At 36.8% G+C, this 21,854-nt stretch overlaps 1 protein-coding gene across 4 annotated transcripts in view; it reads right to left on the reverse strand.

Annotated features, from left to right (window-relative positions):
- Positions 1-21,854, reverse strand: part of NBEA (neurobeachin) — a gene marked incomplete at its 5' end in the record, with an annotated part of 525,299 nt that overhangs the window by 400,557 nt on the left and 102,888 nt on the right. For all 4 annotated transcript variants that reach the window (XM_082492157.1, XM_082492158.1, XM_082492156.1 and 1 more), the window contains 3 exons: positions 676-795; positions 9,723-9,849; positions 19,541-19,662. In XM_082492157.1, coding sequence (XP_082348283.1) covers positions 676-795; positions 9,723-9,849; positions 19,541-19,662 — 369 coding nt within the window. The remainder of the gene's footprint in view (positions 1-675; positions 796-9,722; positions 9,850-19,540; positions 19,663-21,854) is intronic.

Below are 21,854 nucleotides of genomic sequence, written 5' to 3' on the forward strand. Positions count from 1 at the left end.
ACTCTGCATTGAAGGAATGATCTCTTACTATACTTATACAGTGCTTAAAACAATACGATTCTGATGATAGTTCAGGCTACACAGACCTATCCAATTAAAAAACCTACTTAAAATTTCATGTTCAAGAACATAAAAAGCATAGAAATCTTTTAACCATTAACAAATATCTCCTCTTGAATCCAACACAGAATTTAGCGTGATACAAAAATGAGTATTTTGTATACTTTGGCAGTATACGTACTCATTTGGCAGAATGAATCAGTTTTTCTTAAGGACTTTTCTCAAGCTGAATCTGTAAACTCTGTAAATCTACTATATTTTCCTATTGCAAAAGCTAATAATTAATCCACTGTTATCAGTGTTCTCTCTACAGTATCATGCATTAAAAATATTAGCTATAACAGTCTCTCCAAACAAAACCTCTGAAAATTTTATTAAAACAGCTATGCAAAATACAGCCAAAAAAATCCCCAATATTCTAAAAGTATTAATATATAAAACCAATAATATCACATTTTATTAAGTATATAACTAAGGAAGATAGAGTAAAAAGAAAGTTAAAGAGAGAAAAAAAACTGCAAAGATCTACAGAAAACAAATATAGTACTTTTTTTCCCCCTCTTCAATTTACTTTAAAATGAAAAGATGTGAGAAAGGAAAAAAACAAAATCTTACATCATTTGTGTTAACATGCCAGGCCATGTCTCCATAGGATACCAGCTGACCATTCACGTAACATCGTATTTCACTGTTTCTCCATCGATTATAGATGTGTACAATGCTTATCATGTACCACTGGAAAGACATGGAAAATCAGTATACAATGGCAGTTTTTGTGCTATAAAACATAAAGTTAATGAATGTCATTAAAAATAAGTGACCAGTCTCGTAAAGTCATACAAACAAATGAATCCTTGCAAACTCATAAAATTAAAAGTCGCCAGTGGAACTTCAAGTCCAGTCAGCAGAACCGTGCCTAAACGTAATGATGTTTCTACTTGCATCCCTTTATGGGATTCGAGCCCAAAACGCATACATACAATTAAAAAGTTGAATACACTTCCATTCCTGAAAGTGTAATTTAATTTAAAAGCACAAAACACAACTGAGTTTTAATGCGAAATCGAGTTCTATGTGCACTTACCTTAATAAATTCATATCACATATCTCTGCCTTTTCATCATAGCTCTGTCAGAAATTATTAAATAAAAGGAAAAAATTCACAACAGCAAATTTTACAGCCCAGTTTAAGATGTTATCCTGATTGTTTTCTCTATTCTTTACCATTCCACCAATTTTTCAACAACTGTCGTATCATTAAAAATGCATTACATAATCAAACAGAGAAAGCATCATGATAAAATGCTTCCAAGTACAACCATGGTGATCTTTCAAATAATCTGTTCAAGAGGAATCATACAGTCCACAATGAGTAAGTTCAAGAAGAAAACCTTAAGTTTCTTTTAAAACCAAACCTTTAAACTCATCTAAGACTAGGATTTAATTTTAATTTAATTTTCAAGATCTGTAAATCAACTCATACTTAACTAGAATGCGTGCCTGTATTATTTCAAAATATATAAAAAGCAGACAAAACCAGACATGCTGGTGAAAGTGCAGATAGGGCCACAGAGATGGTTAAGTGATTGAAGCCTCTGACGCATGAGGAGAGGCTGAGATATGGGTCTGTCTACTCTGAAGAAGAGGAGGCTCAGGGGCATCTTTTATATCTATGTATAAATACTTGATGGGCAGGGGATAAAGAAGATGGAGCCAGAGACTTCTCACTAGTATCCAGTGACAGGACAAGAGGCGATGGACACGAACTGAAATACAGGAAACTCCATTTAAACATCTGTAGAAAGGGCGGTAGCAAGCAGTGAGGACGGTCAAACACTGGCACAGGTTGCTCAGAGAAACTGCTGTGGAGTCTCCTGACTGGATGACATCCAGAGCAACCTGATCCAGGCGCCCCCTTCTTTGAACGGGGGTGAGACTAGACTGTCTCAACGTGTCCCTTTCCAGTCTTAATGACTATGTGAAAGAGTCAGCTCATCTGCCTTGGAAACACCATTTCATATTTAAATAATTCGACATAGTAATTTACAATTTACTACTCTTTCTTGGTATCTGTTTCAATTATTATCTTTTGTGATTTTTACATTCAGCTAAGTCTCTTTTTTTTCAAAGCAGAGAACTTCTGCATCTCTCAGGGCAGTATTTTAATAAGTCACTTGGTGACTCTCTCCCAGATCTGGGATAAGTAGATATGGAGCCCACTAATATAACAATCTGCCTTCCTGTATCAAAGAAAGTAAAAGCAAAAAGTTTTCATGTTGATTTTGAAATCAGACAGAGCACAGAATTACAAATAAAAAAAAAAAAAATTCCCACATATTTTCCCACATCTGTTTCCAGGTCTTTAAAAATATATTTTCACTTTTCCCCCCTTAAAACCTATAGTTAATAGAAGGGGCAAAAAACTTTACTAATCATACAACAGTACATAAGAGTACCTCACTTCCTGCCTATCCAAGTAAACAGATTTACTGGGTAATACCAGATTAAAGACATACTACTACAGCTTTGGCTTCTGAAGTCACATGTGGCAGTCTAATTTTTTTTTTTTTCAAACAACAATGAACAACTATTTTTGTAGGACACTCCCTCCCCACCCCCACCCCCTTTCCCTCCCCCCCCAGCCCAAAAAAATCAAAAGCCAAACCCACAACTCAATAAGCAAATGTTCCCATTTTGTCAGCAGGTTCTATTTTGGAAAGGAACACCCATCATGAATTCAACAAAATATTTACAACTCAAAGCTTAACTGGTGACTATGCTAATCAGAAACGAAGCGCCAACCGCATGACTAGAGCCCTGTTTTCATCAACGCTTCTTTTCCAAAGCTTCCACACCAACTAACATAAATCTCTTAGAAGAAAAACGCCTTTGTCTTCTCTCCTTCAAAGGTTAATTGAACAATAATCTCCACTAAGTGATGATGATTTTAAATACTTTCATCTCAACAGTAGGCGTTCTTTGCAAAACCACTATTCAGAGTTGTAGCTTTTATAACTATTTACTCATATTTCCAGTTCTGATATTTTTGTAGCAGAAAATCAGCTCACAACCATAAGCCCCAAGTTTTATCCATTTATCTTCTATCCGTGATTTTTCTTTTACAGTGCTTTAAGAGCATTTCTGACAACACACCAGTTTGTAAGACTGTCCCTCTGTGTAGCTTAAGCTTAACAGATGACTCATTCATTTGGCTCATTACTTTTGTTGAAATGCTGTCCACAGAGCCTCTAAGGAACTAAAGTGGGCAATGCTATCTTGGGAGAGCTTTGGTGTCCACGTCAAACTTTAAGAAAATTATATAATCTACTTTTTATCATTTTTTTTTTTCCCCCAGGTTAACCAACATTCATGCACACGCAGCTTCTTTTAGATCAAGTCTCCTTTCTTCCATGCAACTGTTTTGAACCTCCAGCACTGCTGCTACGTCAGAGCACTGCCTATGTCTGTTACTCTGACCCACAAGGCAAGCTACACAAAAACCACTGAGCTTTCCTTTACTTGAATACACATGCACACACAGGCGTGCATGCACATAGAGTCTATCCCAGCTCATTATCATAACATCCAGTAAAAAATTTGCTCTTTTGCCTCCTGCACTTGAATTAGGTAAATTTACATTTTAAATTGTAATTTCTTTTTATCCAGGGAAGTATTCAAGTATTAGAAAATAGTTTGCTCTTTGTGTCATATTTGTCACTAGTATCAATCTAGATAAGATGAGTAATATAGGTTTTCAAAGCTAGTTCCTAAAATAGAGGATGACAAATTCCACTGAGTCAAGTCCATAATGCAATTCTCATCGACAGGAAAGTAAAGGTCCTTCTGAGATTCTTGCTTGTTCACTTCATTCCATTTCTGTATTTTAATGAATACAAATTCTCCTATCACATGATGGCATCATTTCTTCAAGGTTTTCAGAGGAGTATAAGGCCTAAAGTTCTTGGGGAACCCACAAAGCACGCATCAACTGGCTCACAAACCTGTTTGTATGCACCGTAAGAATCCTCCAAATAATTCAGCAGAAGCAGGGAACAAGACTTTGTCCCCAATATGTTTATCTATGTGTTTTCTAATTCTTCTTTTCCATTTTTCTAGCTTCTACCCCATTTTGATGGTGAAGAAATCAGGCATGATATAATGCAATTCTAAATACCAGCAAATCCTTTTTCTAAAATTTGTATAATTATCCATCACCAATTTGTTTGACAAAACAAGATTATATACCAAAATTAAAAGTTTGGCAAATTTCATATTCAAATTTCTTTGGAACTTGGAGGTGCCTACTGTACAGTCCTGGCAATTAATTACTATCACATACATTGATGTCTATACCCCTTCGACTGACATTTCAATTTGAGACACTTCCTCTGACTCATCCCCATTGACTCATCTTGTAGTAAACAATGATGCAATTAATTCATTTAGCTCTTTTGTTATGATACTATATTCTTCAAGGGCTCCTATTAAGCCTTAGTCATGTAATTGCCCCTATGGACTGGGAAAAAACCCAACTGAGTTGTATTATTATTTTACATATAATTTACTATAATTTATACTTATCTAAGTATTCTTCATTTTGACACAACTTTCACTTTCTGAATAACTTCTTTTTAACTACAATGGTCTCTACTTTGCTATTTATCTGTCCTCAGGTACACTGTGAGGGGCTTTCAAACTTTCTATTGGATTTTTTTGACTAATGGTATATTTGCTCTTAGCCTTTTGTATCTTTGCATTTAAGCAATTTTACTAGCACTATGAAACACCTCCATCTTCTAAGTGCTCCTCCTCTTTTTTTTTTTTTTTTAATCTTCCCAGGTTAATCACAGATGCTATAACCGTCCTTATCATGTGGCTAACAATTTAATCTGCGGATTATGGTTTTTCCATGTGGTTACTGATTTTCAGTGCACAGAAACTCTGTTATTTATTCTTACAACAAACTCATTTATCTGATTAGGTTAAGTCTTTAACACAGAGCATCACTCCTCTATTGGCAAGACCTGGCCCACTGTCACTCCTAACTGTCAGTACAATTTGAAATGAGTCCCCATTGATGGTCAAGTCAACAAAGTTTCTGATACTACTATTATGTCAAGAACCACATTTAAAATAGACATTCCAGTTTCTCTTTTATTTTTTTTAGATCTGTAGAATCAAGCATATATCACAGAATCACAGAATTTTCAGAGTTGGAAGGGACCTCTAGAGATCATCTAGTCCAACTCCCCTGCTAAAGCAGGATTGCCCAGAGCACATTACTCAGGACTGCATCCAGGCGGGTCTTGAAAATCTCCAGAGAAGGGCACTCCACAACCTCCCTGGGCAGCCTGTGCCAGTGCTCTGTCACCCTCACTGTAAAGAAGTTTTTCCGTGGATTTGAACGGAACTTCCTGTGTTCTAACTTGTGCCCATTACCCCTCGTCCTGTCACTGGGAACCATTGAAAAGAGCCTGGCTCCATCCTCCTTCAACCCACACTTTAGATATTTGTATGCCATAATAAGGTCTCCCCTCAGCCTTCTCTTCTCCAGGCTAAAGAGTCCCAGCTCTCTCAGCCTTTCCTCATAAGGGAGATGCTCCAATCCATTAATCATCTTAGTTGCTCTTTGCTGGACTCACTCCAGCATTTCCCTGTCCCTCTTGAACCGGGGAGCCCAAAACTGGACACAGTATTCCAGTTGTGGACTCACCAGCGCAGAGTAGAGGGGGAGAATGACCTCCCTCAACCTACTGGCCACACTCTTCCCTATGCAGCCCAGGATTCCATTGGCCTTTTTGGCAACAAGGGCACATTGCTGGCTCATGGATAATTTACTGTCTACCAGGACCCCCAGATCCTTCTCCTCCGACCTACTTCCCAGCAGGTCCGCCCCTAACCTGTACTGGTGCCTAGCATTCTTCCTCCCCACGTGCAGGACCTTGCACTTGCTTTTGTTGAACCTCGTTAGGTTCTTCTCTGCCCAGCTCTCCAGTCTGTCCAGGTCACGCTGGATGGCAGCACGGCCCTCTGGGGTGTCAGCCACCCCACCCAGTTTGGTATCATCAGCAAACTTGCTGAGGATACACTCTGTCCCCTCATCCAGGTCATTAATGAATATATTAAACAAAATTGGACCAAGTATTGACCCCTGGAGGACACCACTGGTTACAGGCCTCCAACTAGACTCTGTGCCGCTGATCACAACCCTCTGAGTTCTGTCCCGCAGCCAACTCTCAATCCACCTCGCTGTCACTTCATCTAGCCCATACTTCCTCAGCTTCCTAATGAGGATGTTATGGGAGACAGTGTCAAAAGCCTTGCTAAAGTCAAGGAAGATGACATCTACGACTCTCCCCTCATCCAGCCAACCAGTTATAACATCATAGAAAGTTATATGTATTCCTATTATCTATATCTCATTTATGTGACTGTTCTTTGCTGATGTCGTACAGGCATTTTGCTGATTTCTCCTCTCCTGTTCTGTATCTGAGGACATGGTTTTGAGGACTTTACTACTACACAATGAACCGAACCAAACCAAGTTGCATAATCTCTCACACAATTTTACTTGAAAAAGTCCCTTTAAAAAAAAAATAAAATTCAAATTCAGTAATACAATTTTTAACTTCATCCTACAGTCTCCTCCCCTAGACACTTGCTGAAAAATGCACCACGACCATGCCTCTCTGCTATAACAAGAGCTTCCTTACGTCATACTCAAACACACTTCAGATAACAGCCTGTCCATTTTTTATAGGGCTGAAATCTTTCAAGCTTTATCACTCACTGCTGAGCATGTCATATTCCCACTCCATAGCACAGTACAATCAAAGAGATGAGGCATCGCACACTAAGTATTTCCAAAATGGGGAACTTATTTCAGTCTATACTACAATTAGTAAAGGTGTTCAGGATTAGAAACACCCAAAATAAAGCTGTTTGCTCTCAACTTTGTTCAGCCAGAACAAGAGAAGACTCCGGGGAGATCTTATTGCGGCCTTCCAGTACTTAAAGGGGGCCTACAGGAGAGCTGGGGAAGGACTTTTTACTCGAGCGTGGAGTGATAGGACGAGGGGGACTGGAAGAGGGCAGGTTTAGATTGAACATTAGGAAGAAATTTTTCACTCTGAGGGTGGTGAGGCACTGGAACAGGTTGCCCAGAGAAGTTGTGGATGCCCCATCCCTGGAGGTGTTCAAGGCCAGGCTGGACGTGGCCTTGGGCAACCTGGTCTAGTGGGAGGTGTCCCTGCCTATGGCAGGGGGGTTGGAACTCGATGATCTTCAAGGTCCTTTCCAACCTAAACCATTCTATGATTCTATCATGACTATAGTGCTTTCCTGTTCATACTTATACAAGGATTGATGGTGAGGCTGGAAGTCAAGGGAGTGAAAATTACTGGGGGTTACTAATACACATAAGTTTCACTTTGGAGTCCCAAAAAGCAGTATAGACATATTAAAAGCAACACTGCCAAAACTAGTTTAGCTCTGTTGAGAGGTCAGTCTATTATACTACGTCCACATTTTCTTTTTGGGGATAACATGACCAAATTTCTCCATGTATTTTTATAAATGCTTGCTTTCCTAATGTTGCTAAGCTACACTAATCAAAACCTAATTTTACCACTTAACACATCTTAAAGTTTTAAATTAAGATTACATATTATTCTGTCAATGACGTCATATGACATAGTTAGTGGGAAGAGCTTCACATGAATATAGTATCTTTCTGATCTGCCTACATAAAACTTTTGACCAGGTGGCTTAAATACATAATTTTACTGTCATTCAACAAAAATTTAAAAAAAAAAATTATTCAGAAATTTTATTAAGGACGATGTTTCTGGCAAAAGCTATCGCTGAAATGTGTATGTCTGGAAGCAAAAGGCTAGAAAATAGTATATCTGATGACAAAAATCACACTTCTCGAGTCAGCATTTGGACAGTAAGCTGCTTTGTAAATGGGCATACATTTTTTGAATGCGTATCAATACGTTCAACGCTTGCACAGTGGAACCAATGTAATACCTAAATAACGTGAAAAAAATGAATCTACATGTTAAACAGGATATGTTTTGACTTGTTAGAGCCAGGAATTGTATTTGACAAGTTTTCTTTCCTCCATTATGCGTTATGTACCTTCCCACGTACATGTGTACACAAGTTATTAATTGAAAAAAATGTATCATGAAACCACTTGCAAACATTTTCTAGAAGATTTATTTCAAATACTTTCTAAATCTGACATGTGACCCAAAGTGTACGAAGCACGATCTTTGAGAATTATAAAACTAGCATGGAAGTTATATTTGGACATACTTCAGTAGATTATGATTTGAAACTGATATTCATATAATGAGGTATACATGCGCTAGTATTTCAGAATTAACTATTTTAATTAGAATAGCAAGAGCTAAAATTTTCCAGGGATGGCATGAAAGAAACTAGTCATTCATAACAAAAATTATCAAAAAAGTATCTTGCTTAAATACGAAAGACTGCTTCTTCATCAACAAGTAAAGAAATTATCAGCTAGGTCCCAAAAGCTTGTTTATCAACAACATAATCCGAAATTTAACAATATCATTTGTTCCTAGGTTGAGCATTTATCAGTAGCATCAGACATGCTACTTAAAAAAAACAACTGCACTGCTACCAAAACTCTTTTTCTGGCTATAAAATTAAAGAAAATTTGCAAAACAGAATTGATTCATTTCAATACACTCTGCAGATATGTGTTATAAGGCTTTATAAATCCCTGAGTAGTATGCTAGAAATGGACATTACTATGTTTAAAAAAAAAAAAAAAAGCTACATGACAGAATTAGAATCAGAGATTTTGAATCACAAATGCATACCAAGAAAAATAGTAGAACATAAAGCTGATGAGTGAACAATGGCATTCCCTCCCTAAAAGACTGGTTTCTCAAAACAAAAAAAAGCACTGAAATTCAATATACAAATTCTGAGGCCATAAAAAAAAGAAATGAGCTTCACAGCAAAATATATTCAAGGCTGTTATCAATGACAAACACATAATGCTCACTGTACAGGAAAGTCAACGCTTCAGTCAACTAACTGAAATACTGAAGCCAGCAGAATCATTGTTCTCCTAGGACTACTAGGCATACAGTAGAAATGAACACTAATACGATCTACAGAAATAATCTAGTTTTACGATAAAATATGAGAAATCCCAAAACACTGCCGGCATAGAAGAAAGTTCAGAGCGTTCTATCTCCCAGTAACAGATAAGGAAACTCTAGCATTGCCAGCAAAATTGTTCCAGGTGTTGGTACGAAAGTTATCAAGTACAGAATGCTGAGAAATAGAATGATGACCTTTTAAAAAGAACATACAAACATTTTACAAATACTGAAAATTCTTCTCTATCTGAAGCTAATTAAGCAGCATTTTTAAAAACAAATTGATTTTTATAAAAAAAAAAGTGACTTTATAAATTATTACATTTTTCTTGAATGGATTCTTATCTGTAACTGACATAAAACTTTACAAGACCATCAGAGAAGCTACATATTTATAAGAAATTATAGATTATTAGTAACGCTATGGCACTAAAGAGGTTTTAGCACTTCTGCCCAGAAGCACTTTGTCAAATTTTCAATGTTATTCTTTATTGTGAATACCACTTTGCTTACCTTTCGTGGCTGAAAGTCATACTTCACACAGTGCTGGAAACCTTTGCCTTTTGACTTCAATGATGTAACTATTAAGCAGTTGCCAACAAAATGAGCAGAATATCCAACACCTTTGCTAGTGCGGAAACTGAAAAGAAAGAATTATTAATGTAATTGTAAAAAGGGGAATGACTGTATAATAAAACAAGGTCCAAATACTACTTTAAATTGCCATGACAAAAAAGAAATTAGTATCTGGAACGGTGAACTTAATGTCCTTTATATCTTTATATCACCATTTCTTTGGGGAGAGCTACTAACCTTCATCACTAACTTGACTCCAGGCTACGTTCTAAAAATCTGTTTGTTTTTTTTCTTTACAAAAATCCAAGATGGTAAATATTGTATCTGTCAGGTTTTTCCCTCAGTTTCCTATTTCATCATCATCATCATTTAAAATAACAGACCTGATTTAAGTTGTAAAGAAAAAATCAATTACAGAACAAATGTGAGATGCCTTGGAATTTTATGGGGTTGAGAGAACAACGCAGCCGATATGACAAACCAGTTTGAATTCAAGGTAATTACTACGCACAGGACTTAGTTCTTTTTCAAGACTTATGATTTAGTTAGGCTAACGATCTATGAAGCTTTAACCATCTGAGTTGTGGATTTATTTTCATTTGTCAAATTGATAAAGGACTGCAATTTCAACAAAGTTTAGTTTCCAGCTTTCCTGTGACAAATATCATAAAGATAGATAACGCAGAAAGCTCATACCTTTCTCTACTTGTATTTGAAAATGGAAGAATTGTAAAGAGAAATTCTGAACTTCTTAAAAGACATTTTGCAAGGGCAGCTGGTAGAAATTCATGAATGACATTACACAGAGCATTTTTAAAAAGGTAAGTCCATATCTACAGCTACGTCACTTATTCCCTTCTGAAAAGCTAAGTACAATAAAGAGAAGTCTGCTATCATTAATATGGAGCACACTTTATACAGCTTTTAGTATATTTCTTTTTAAACTCACTACCAATCAGGTTATAAAAACAACCAATGCCTGAAATGCAAGGTCTAAGGGGTAAACATCATCTATAAATTCTGAAATGAAACTTTTCAAGTGTAAGAAAAAAGGACATGACTAATTCTGAACATTTGTATATACTCCTGTAGCCCACCAATTAACACTTTCTCATTTCCTTAATGTAGGTGACATAAAATAATTTCATAGTTTTACAATAATGATGTTTTATATGGTTTCATTGTTGTAACGTTTTCAAACACTTTTTACTAGGTTTTTCATACTAACATTAAGAGGTGAAAGGCACATGCAAATGCTAAGTCCAGATTTCATCTTACTTACTAGCTGCTGAAATTCTATATCTTTCATCTACCCCGCTGTATAAATACAATCTTGATTTTAATGTGCAGAAAAAATGCATAGTTGTAGACCTAATTCCATCTTCAGAAACTTACAGTGAAATCTGTACGTGTACATTAATGAAGGAGAGAATCAGATCTTCCTCTTTCCTTACTGTCAAAAACATAGCTGATAAACTGACCTTCTGAAAAACAGAAACATCTGACAAGACAGGTGGTGTGACTAGACCCTGAGGTGGACAGAGCTTAGATGTTCTTCTCCTATGAGGGAATTTTTAAAGCAGGTCAAAAAGTGACGTTCAAATTCTCAAATTCTAGAAAGCCACTTTTGTTATAATTAATTAGAATACTTCTATTGAATGCGAAAAAGAGCGATCAGGCTAAACAGATCAGGAGTAATAACATCTATAGATGACTCTTCTTCAACTCAGGGGGACCTTGCACAGATGTCCTTACTTCCAGTCGTGATTTCAGTCATCTTATGAGTTGCAGAATACTATGCTTCATCATCTCTGGTCATCAAGGTCGTTCTCTTGGCCTTGAGGCATGGCTTGGTTTGCTTTTTCCCTTTAGCAACCTGTTACGGTGCTTCAGAAGCTTTACTTTCTCAAATTCAGGCTGTGGTTTCCTCATTCTTCTATTTGCCTTTATACGTCGTACACGATTCTCTCTCCCCTCAAGCTGCTGTGCTGGAAAGGAGCATTATTCCCTGTCACAGCCCCTTTGTACAGGCTTCCACACAACCCTCCTTGCAAAAAAAGGGCACTCTCTTAAACCTAAAAAATCCTCTCTAAATAAACCTAACACATAATCTAAGAATGAAGAGAAAAATGGTATATTGTCCATCAACAGTGAAACAGTGAAGACAATTTATAACACTGCCATTCTCCTATGTCTTTTGAAGACTATTTTTAACATGGATCATTCTGATGATTTGGCTTCCACAATGATCCCATAGGCAGCTATACCCCACAACAAAAGGAGCAGTGAACAGCCTCATGGGAGAACGTTACTCATATACACACATAACCTGCATTACCTATACACACAAATAACCTGCACAACTACAGTACTGAATTTTGTACAATAACATGAAGGATAAAAACCTTAAAGTACAGCTTTTAGAATAAGAACAACTGAATGTGTTGTGGGCTAGTCTGAGGCTTTGATTTAGGTCCTTGGTGTTTTATGCCGTTCAGAGAACTTTCCACCAGGTAGTTGCATCTCTCACAATGCCAGATTTGTTGCTCAGCAACAAAAGGAATCTCTACAAGCTAAAATGATTTTGGCTAACAGAATCTTATTCTGAAGGATATTGAAAAAAATACACAGATTGACGATCTTCTGACATGTGGTGTAGTATTATTTATTACCAACAGCCAATCATTGTGAATACCATCACACTTTTACCTGATAAAACATCATTAAATTTGTGTAAAATGCATCCTACTACTTTGAACAGGAGCTAGTAAGCATTTTGTTATATACTGAGAATACTCTGTTAAAAAAAATAAAAATAAATAAAAAAAAAGAATGGCTCTTGAAGAAATGTCCCTTTCCTACCACCCCCCAGTTACTGGGCTGATTTTGCCGTTCCTGAAATTTTAAGCACGGAATTGTCCTTACATGTGTAATTTCCTGGAGTTCAGCCTATGAAGACAAGAAAGCAATGAAATAATGAAGAAATAGCTCATTTCTTATCAGGACTCTTCATCTTGGAATAGAATGAATGGTTTTATAAACATGAAGCTTAGCCAAGACTTTACTTTTTTTCCCCTAATGAATTAGCATTCTAATGCAACAGTAAGCTGATAAACTGAAAACTCAAATATGTTCTCTCTTTACCTCAACATTAAAATATACAGATTATGTTAATCTTCACATTTTATTTCTTGCCAAAGGTAAAGTAGGCTAGGACTGGTCTCTAGGATACTGCTCAGAAATTCTCTAACCAATTACCTACACATGCAGAACTTGCCACATCCACAGATGAAATGCACAGAGACAACAAGAGCAGTACTGTCAACACCCATATGGTTTTATGAGCCTTAAACTACCTCCCATAGCAGCTGGTATACAATTTGACTACAGATCGTTCATAAAACCCTTATAGTTATGTTTCTTCTCAGCCAGTTTCTCGAAGTAGCTACCGGATGTTATTACACTTCAATAGCAGGTAAGCATTCTTCCATTCACTGGTGAAACTGTTTAGTGATTCTTTAGCTTAGGATTTTACGAGCCATTTAACATATGATCATACTACTGAGATTGACAAGATATGAATTCATTCTTGCCTGAAGAAAGAAAAAAAAAAAAAGGCTTCTTTCCACTGACTTTGGAATTCCATTATGTGCTTTTGCAACTGTTCTGCATTATATCTATCATTATTAGCTTTAGAGAAAGACTGAAAAGTCTAGATGGCTTGCTTTGTGGTTTTTGGGTTTGTTTGTTTTTTCCTTGTCTCTACATGAGTTTCCTTCTCTCTACATGAGTAAAAATAAAATTTAGGATGCTCTTTTAGAAGTTTTAGCCATTCTTCCATTAAATGGTTGTGGAAGCACTTGGACATTTTAAGGACAAAAAGCAACAATTACAACAATCCATCATCAGTTCACTCTCTAATACCTTTACAGAGCCCGATACACAATCTGAAAGAAAGCATCTCTTAAAAAAAACCCAAACCAAACCAACCAACCAACCCAACAAAAAACACTAACAACACACAAAACCCCACCAGAAAACACAATCTTAATATCTGGATTGATTTACTTAGAAGTAATGTCACTCCACCTCCTTTTTTAGCAGAAACAAGTATAAAGATTTAGAGGATAGAGACTTCCAAGTTGAGCGTGCTTAAGGTTAGCCCTAAATTCCTAAATTTGCACTGTCTTTATGACAAAGAATCTACACCTCATTTTTGAGGAAACATCTCCAATGATCTATTAAACTGAGATTAAACTATTAATTAATTAAATTAATTAAATTAATTAAATTAAATTAATTAAACTATTAAACTATTATACTGTGTCTTATTATAATTGTGATAGTTAAAGTGACCACAGTATTGTGTGTCTAAAAGTTTGAATTTTCCTGTTTTGCTGCCTACCTACTGGATCTCAAATTAAACAATACATCACAATCAGATTTTGCATAAATTCTGAAAACAGAAGTCAAGAGCATCCTTAATTTCATCTTTTTTTTTTTTTCTTGGAAGGTTTCATTATAAAATGTGCTTTTCAGAGCACAATTCACTCCAGTGTTCTTCGAACAGTACCATTTTTTCCCATGGTCTCTTAAAAGAAGTAGCAATTTTGAACTGTAAATGGTATTCCAGTAATGCTTTTGCCAAGATTTAAGGAAGTGATCACATCACCTTTACTCTCTTCTCTGTTTGTTCAGACTATCCTTGAAAAGACCACATCAACTCTTTCAGCTAGAGCAACGAAAACACAGTTTACGGTCAGTTGGTTACCAACAAAAACCCTCAATATCTTTCCATAATTACTACTTTCCAATACATAACTACTAATTCTGTAAGTATGGCACCAATTATTCACTGCTAGGTAAATGACATGGATTTGCTTATAGTAAAATTTGCACTACAGAATTCTGAACGTTACCATTTGAACTTGACTGCTCTGCAACAAAGCTTTCTCCTTGTTGTTATTTATCATCCATGCAAATGTCAAAGACTTCTAATTTTCTTCCAGGATTGTCACACTCGTTTTTCAATTGGCAAGAAAGCTACAATACTGTTCCAATACACAACTATTAATAGACTGTCACTTAGCAGCTGCCCAACATCATCCTCAGATAATTAAAATTAATTAAAAAAATAAAAAGCAAACAACAAAACCAATTTGGCTTACAGTTCTTGAAGCAGCACCTAGCACTTAGCTAATTACAGACCAGTAGCGGTTTTCCCTCACGTCTAGCAAATGTGAAAGCATTTCTTTGCTTCTCTTCTCCATTTTTAAACATTAGTTTTCACATCACAGTCAAGCTGATGTAACGGCTCTCTCCCACACAAAAGGCCTCTGGCTGCTTCTTTCTGCACTCACTTAAAGCCTGGATCATACCTAAGAAGGTGATCAGGAACAGTCAGCATGAATTTACAACTTGGAAACTATCCTCGATCCAACCAATAGCCTTCTACAATGAGATCACTGGCTTGGAGGATGGAGAGGAAAGCTGTGGATGTTTATCCTGACTTTCTAGCAAGACGTTTCAATGCCGTAATAACCTCAATGACAAATTAACGAAGAACGAGCTACATAAGTGGACTGTGAGGCGGTCTGAAAACTAACTGAACTGCTGGACTAAAAACATTGTCATCAGTGGCATGAGTCCAATTACTATAGGAGTACCCCAGGGGTCAATACCGGGTCCAATCCTGTTCAGCTTCTTCATTAATAACCTGAATGGTGAGACAGAGTGCACCTTCAGCAAACTTACAGATGACAGGAGTGGCAGATACACCAGACAAGCATGCAGTCATTCAGAGAGACCATAGCAGGTTGGAGAAACAGGCCTACAAGTATCTCCTGAAGAAAGGCTGAGAGAGCTGGGACTCTTTAGCCTGGAGAAGAGAAGGCTGAGGGGAGACCTTATTATGGCGTACAAGTCTCTAAAGGGTGGGTTGAAGGAGAATGGAGCCAGGCTCTTTTCAATGGTTCACAGTGAGAGGACGAGGGGTAATGGGCACAAGTTAGAACACAGGAAGTTCCGTTCAAATCCACGGAAAAACTTCTTTACAGTGAGGGTGACAGAGCACTGGCACAGGCTGCCCAGGGAGGTTGTGGAGTCCCCTTCTCTGGAGATTTTCAAGTCCCTCCTGGATGCAGTCCTGAGTAATGTGCTCTGGGCAATCCTGCTTTGGCAGGGGAGTTGGACTAGATGATCTCTAGAGGTCCCTTCCAACTCTGAAAACTCCGTGATTCCATGATTCTGTGATCAACAAAGGGAAGTGCAAAGCCCTGTCCCTGAGGAGGAACTGCCCCAAGCACCAGTATATGCTGCATACTGACCAGCTGGGAATGGGCTTTGGAGAAAGGGATTTGGTGGTCTGGATGGACAGTAAGTTGACCATGAGCCAGTAATTTGCCCTTGTGGCAAAGGCAGCCAATGGTATGCTGGGCTGCATTAGGAAAACCATTTCCAGCTGTCCTGGTCTGAGGTAAAACAGAACCAATTTTCTTTTCAGTAATTTCACTTTTCAGTTAAGCCTCTTCTAACTAACTGCATCTTCTGAAATTAACAGCACATTTTTCAGACAGTGTCTGCTTCTAGCAGATAACGTCTGATGTTTATGGTGAATGCCCAGGCATGGTATGCAGAGGGGCTCCTGCTTATACTCATTGCTATAACACCCAGGGGCAGCCAACTTTGTTATATGCCCCGTCAGAGGGTTGCAAGTGGAAAAGTGTAGAGGGGTGGCACGAGCAGGGAGAAGCGGACAGGACAGGTGACCCAAAACTGACCAACAGGGTATTCCACCCCATCTGCATCATGCTTAGTATAAAAGCTGAGGGATCAAAGGGGTCAGTCTCTTTCTTCAGTGGCTGACATCCGAGGAGGACTCTGGTTTTAGACATTACTTATGGTTTGGTGTAAGCCACTGTATTAAAAATGCCAAGTATTTGCATTGTTTCTAATTTCATTCTGAGGCTGGCATATTCAGTTTCTCTTACATGTATTACATACACATTACATTTATACAGACACAGTTTTGGCATTTTGTCTACATGACTGACTTCTTTCCGTGGCTCATATGAAGCACTTGCAAAGTTCCACCTTGTTAGTCACAGAATTTTTATTTCCCACTCTTGATAAATACTATCCTTTTACATATATTCCATAACAACAGGTAACGTAAGAAAGTGAAAAACTGAACTATAATTAAAGATTTGTGCATGCAAGTGTGTGTGTGTGATAATGAGTCATCTATTCAGCATGGATATGCCCAAAGATTATTTGAAGAGTCTGTGCATACAGCAAAATACTTATGCTTACTAGAGAGGTTATCCTTTATGTGCTACAATAAGAGAGCTGAAACTCCATATGTTTTGGGGCTACACTTTCTCCCCAGTTTTCCAAACTGCAACAACAAAATATAGAAGGCATTACTTTGGTATGTTCTGTTTTATGAAAACATAAAACCCATGAAAGCAAAGGAAAGCACACATCAACCACAGGGAAAGAGAAACTCCTAGAAAAAAAATATATTTTCTTACTCTGCTAGACTCTTTATTCTAACCAATCTAATAAATAGATATTGTATTAAGTTACTTACGACACATAAATCATACTGTCAGTGGACATTTTTTAAGTAAACATGGAAATGTTATGGTTGTAGCTAATAAGAAGTATGTTAAAAAAATATTCTTTGGAGTATAACATTAAGGTGACATCTAGAATTCTTTTGAAGGAAGAAATTCAGGTTTCTTTCATAACTCAAAGGGCAGCTTTGTGGTGTTTATTCATTGACATGTTTAAAAACAAACACTCTAATCAAAGAAAAATCTGTTTAAAGACATATGTCTGAGTATATGTGGCGATTATTCTAAGCTATATCACTTCTTTGCAACAAAGTGAATACAGGCCACGTTTCTGGAGAAAAGGTCTAAATCAATATACTTAAAAATGGAAAAAAAAGTAAATTCCCTCTGACAGACCAATATGAAGTATCCATAAATATTCAGGAAAGCTTAACACATGGAGGATTTTAAACTATTTAGGTGCAAAAAATACACTAAAAAGCATACTCAAAAATCTTAGAATTCACTAAGAGTTGTAATCATATCATAAGAAACAATGGAAATGCATCACGGCAAAAAATATGCATTAAAAAGAAATAATCAAACATCTGAAGTTATTCTAACGTTATGGCACCGCTGCTTCTGCATTATATTGGAATCAGTAGGAATCACATTCATCACTCAGACTGAAGGTCTTCCTACAGTACTAACCCTAAGAAAAGCAGCACACACTGTGGGCTGTGCAACTTCGGAATATGCTTTTCCTGTTCTGAGGCAGTAACAAATTCTCAAACCAAATACACCACCTAAAATTGCCAATTCTGAAACATAAATTCTGGCTGAGAAACAAAAGATCATATTACATTCCTGTATGCATGTTCAATCCCATAACTGCATTTGTTATTGTCTTTGACAGACTGAAAAATAAATAAAATATAGATCAGCTAATAAACGCAGCTACAGCCAACAGCTTGAAAAAACCTCCTTGGTAAAATAACTATAGCACTTATCAGAAAATGGATACATGGAAAAGCATTATCCCAGACGGCAATTTAGAGAAAATGTATTAATTTTTAAAATTCAGAATAAACCTAAATTATTTTTAATCAGGTATTTGTTCCATAAAAAAATATGAATTGTTTTGGTTTTCCCAGTAAATGCACAATAAGATTTTCATGTATTGATAGTACAAGCACCTTCCTGAGACCTCATCCACTGGTCCTTTCCTCAGCTGCCTACCAAAAACTTCTCCTCTTCAGACTACCTGGAATGACCAGAAAGTGAGAAATGTCACTTTTGGTTACCTCCTTCTTTGTGCTACTCCTGTATTCCTGAGCTGACAAAACCTGATGGATCTTCTTACATGCACTCCTCATCTGTCTGCACAGCTGATAAACAGTTTTTAAGACTATAAGAAAAGGTAAGCATACTAAATAGAAAATCCAAAAAGAATGAAGAAGTGCTGAAGAAAACACCAGTATGTCATGCCACAACAGAAAGTTCCTTATTTCCCTGATTGCTTTTTCCTGCAGCTAAGACAACTCTACTTGAGCGGATATACGATTAATTTCTGAAGAGAAAAAACTTCTCTCGTTTAACCAACAGAATAAACATTTTTACTTTTGTACCATAATTTCTAAGTATCAGACGGCTTTATTAATGATGTAACTATTTCTATTTTTATCACAAGAGCAAACCTAAGTATTTGTCTCTCCTGCAATTAATCTATTAGGAAATATAGCTTCTCTTTTTGGTAACAGGTGATAAAAAGTCATTTTTATATCCACAGACCTACTTTCTATTACCTGGAGCTAATGGGCAAACAGTGCGCTCTGAGTACAATGGATTTGTTTTATAGTACTGACATCAGCTGAGAATCTTAAATACCAAATAGAAAATAGGGCAACATTCTCAGTTTACAGCTCTAATAAATAATATATTTTAGAATTGCTGAAGAAACCACCACGTTACATTTTACAGTTTATCTACAAGGCACAACGTCTTGCATCCACGGATTTATAAATTGCAAAGCAAAAAAGGACAGATGACCTTTTAGGAGTTTGTATACAGTAAGCAGCCATTAGAATCTACAGGTATTTGGGGAAAAAAAGGCATGTCAGAATCTAAAAACACTGAGAAAGATTAACAGTTATTAGGAAGGCAAAACAAACCATAATTGGAGATTTATAAGTTACTTACCAATAGAGATAGGGTTTATCCTTATCTACATTGATATTGTTTAGTGGATCCATACGAAACCAGGTGTTAAGAGTAAATCCATTTTGATAAGGCCACTTAGCAATAGGAGGCAATGCAATTGCCTGGGGGGGGGAGAAAACACACACACAAAAAATAAGAAAACAGCAAGTCAAAAAATGGATTTTTTGAGAAGTATTGTTAAAGGGAAAGCTTCTCTAACATCCCATCATTCTAGATCTGCAGATCTGTTCTAACTTTCACATATTAAAAAAGAATATAAAACATCTTCAAATAGTTCTTTTGAATAAATGCAGTAGTTTTCTATCTATTTTAAACTACTTTAATTTTTAACTACATAAATTCTACCAATAGAAGACATGAAATTAAATTTGTGAATGGGCGATATTAAGAGAAAATAAGAGAAAAACTACTTCTGCAGAAATTAAACTATAAATTCAGCTTTCATTAGGTATTCATCTCATCAATAGACTTAAACATTAAGATCAAATTAACCTCAGCTGATAGTACAATAGAGATTCAATGTTAAACATACAGAATAAAAAAAGGTAGTTCTCTGAGCTTTAAACGCATTAAAGGGTTTTTTTCCTACAAGCAGTAAGGTAAGAGACTGAAAATCTTAGTCCCATTCTCAGTTAAATAAATTAATATTAAGGCACGGCCTGAGAAGAAATTCGAATTTTCAATATTTTATTTTTCTGGGCTGCCACTGATGAAGAGGTTTCAGAGAACTCTTTATCCCTGGGCAAGGTCCTGAATACCTGATCTAACTTTGAAGTTAGGCACACTTTAGGGAGGAAATCTGACAAGTTGAACTGAATAAGTTTTTTGTATACCAACAAAAGATAAAATATTTTTTTCCCCTCAGTAGGATATACAAAAAATGAAGTAATTAAAAAAATTTAAGAAATTAAATGTTTGTAATAATTTAGATTACTGTAGTAGGCACTCATTACAATATTGTTTCTCCCTCCATCAGAGAAAATATAAAACATCTTAGACAAAAGTAGTTAAGGAATAATAGCCTTTAATGCTACTAGTTGTACATGAAGGCAAAGCACAAGAAAATAGTTTTCTAAATAACTATAGCATGTTATTTATAAGTGTATTTAATTGATATTTTTCAGCTTCAGTAAATTAATTTAAGCACTCACTACACTTTAAAATAATAAAGCCTAGTTAATTAGCCCTTGCACTGATGGTACTGTGTTCTTATCAAAGCCACCACTGATACTGACTGAGCCCTGGCACAGGCTGCCCAGAGAGTCTGCGGAATCTCCACCCTTGGAGATGCTCAAAAGCAATCTGAACATCATCCTGGGCAGCCTGTTCTAGGTGGCTCTGCTTCAGTACTGGGTGGTTGGCCAAGATGACCTCCAGAGGTCTCTTCCAACCTCAACCCTTCTATGATTCTGTGTGATACTTATTAGTCACAGTTGGAAATACTTTTTCAGGAGTGCTCAAATTTTGTACTGTCCTGCTTCATACAGAAGGCTACAAAGAATTGTAGCAAACTCATTTATTGCTTAAAATGAGAACAGACACAAGTCTTTTGGCAATAGAGTCACAATAACCACATTAAGATTCTATGCCAATGTAGTCAAGTACGTAAAAAAATTGTACAGACTTTTTCTTAAGTTTATATGCGAGGCAATTGCTGAAAAAGTTCTAAGTGCAGAGAATCACGTAATTAAGAATAATAGGGAACTCAGTAAATTTTGTAAATAGATACAGCAATGTGCTCAGACTATGCTAGCGTTTGACTAGACAAAAGAAGTAACACTAATTCGGCTACTAGCCTGGTACCAACTGCTCAGTACAAAACACTTCAAGGAATTCCTTTGGCATATCACTCCCACCTTCTGAGAGGGAGCTTCCTGCCTGAAACAGGAAAATTGCTGCTTAATGACAAACAGGAACAACATCTGGGAATACTACCACCATCACAAGGTGTCCTCCTAATGGAGTGACTAATGTGCTACTTCTAAGACTGGCAGAGATGTAACACGGTACTGGGAAGAGCCCTTCAGCTGGGACAGTGAAGCCAATGTCACCATCAGATCAACAGACAAGGAGCATGCACCCAACTTTAAAGAGGACCAATCCGATATTTATCATGTCAGGTAAACACTATGCTGTTTAGCTGTCTGATGTCTCTGTGTGATGCCCACTGCGCATCACACCTGAAAACTTGAACTCAGTGCTAGTAAACTAGGTCCTATCCATTCCCTTTCTTCTAATGAGTGCTGCATTGTTTTGGTCATTTTATAAGTAATCGCCCTTGGTCCACTTCAGA

Source organism: Vanellus vanellus, assembly GCF_965231255.1.
Source record: "Vanellus vanellus genome assembly, chromosome: 1".
Lineage (NCBI taxonomy): Eukaryota > Metazoa > Chordata > Aves > Charadriiformes > Charadriidae > Vanellus > Vanellus vanellus.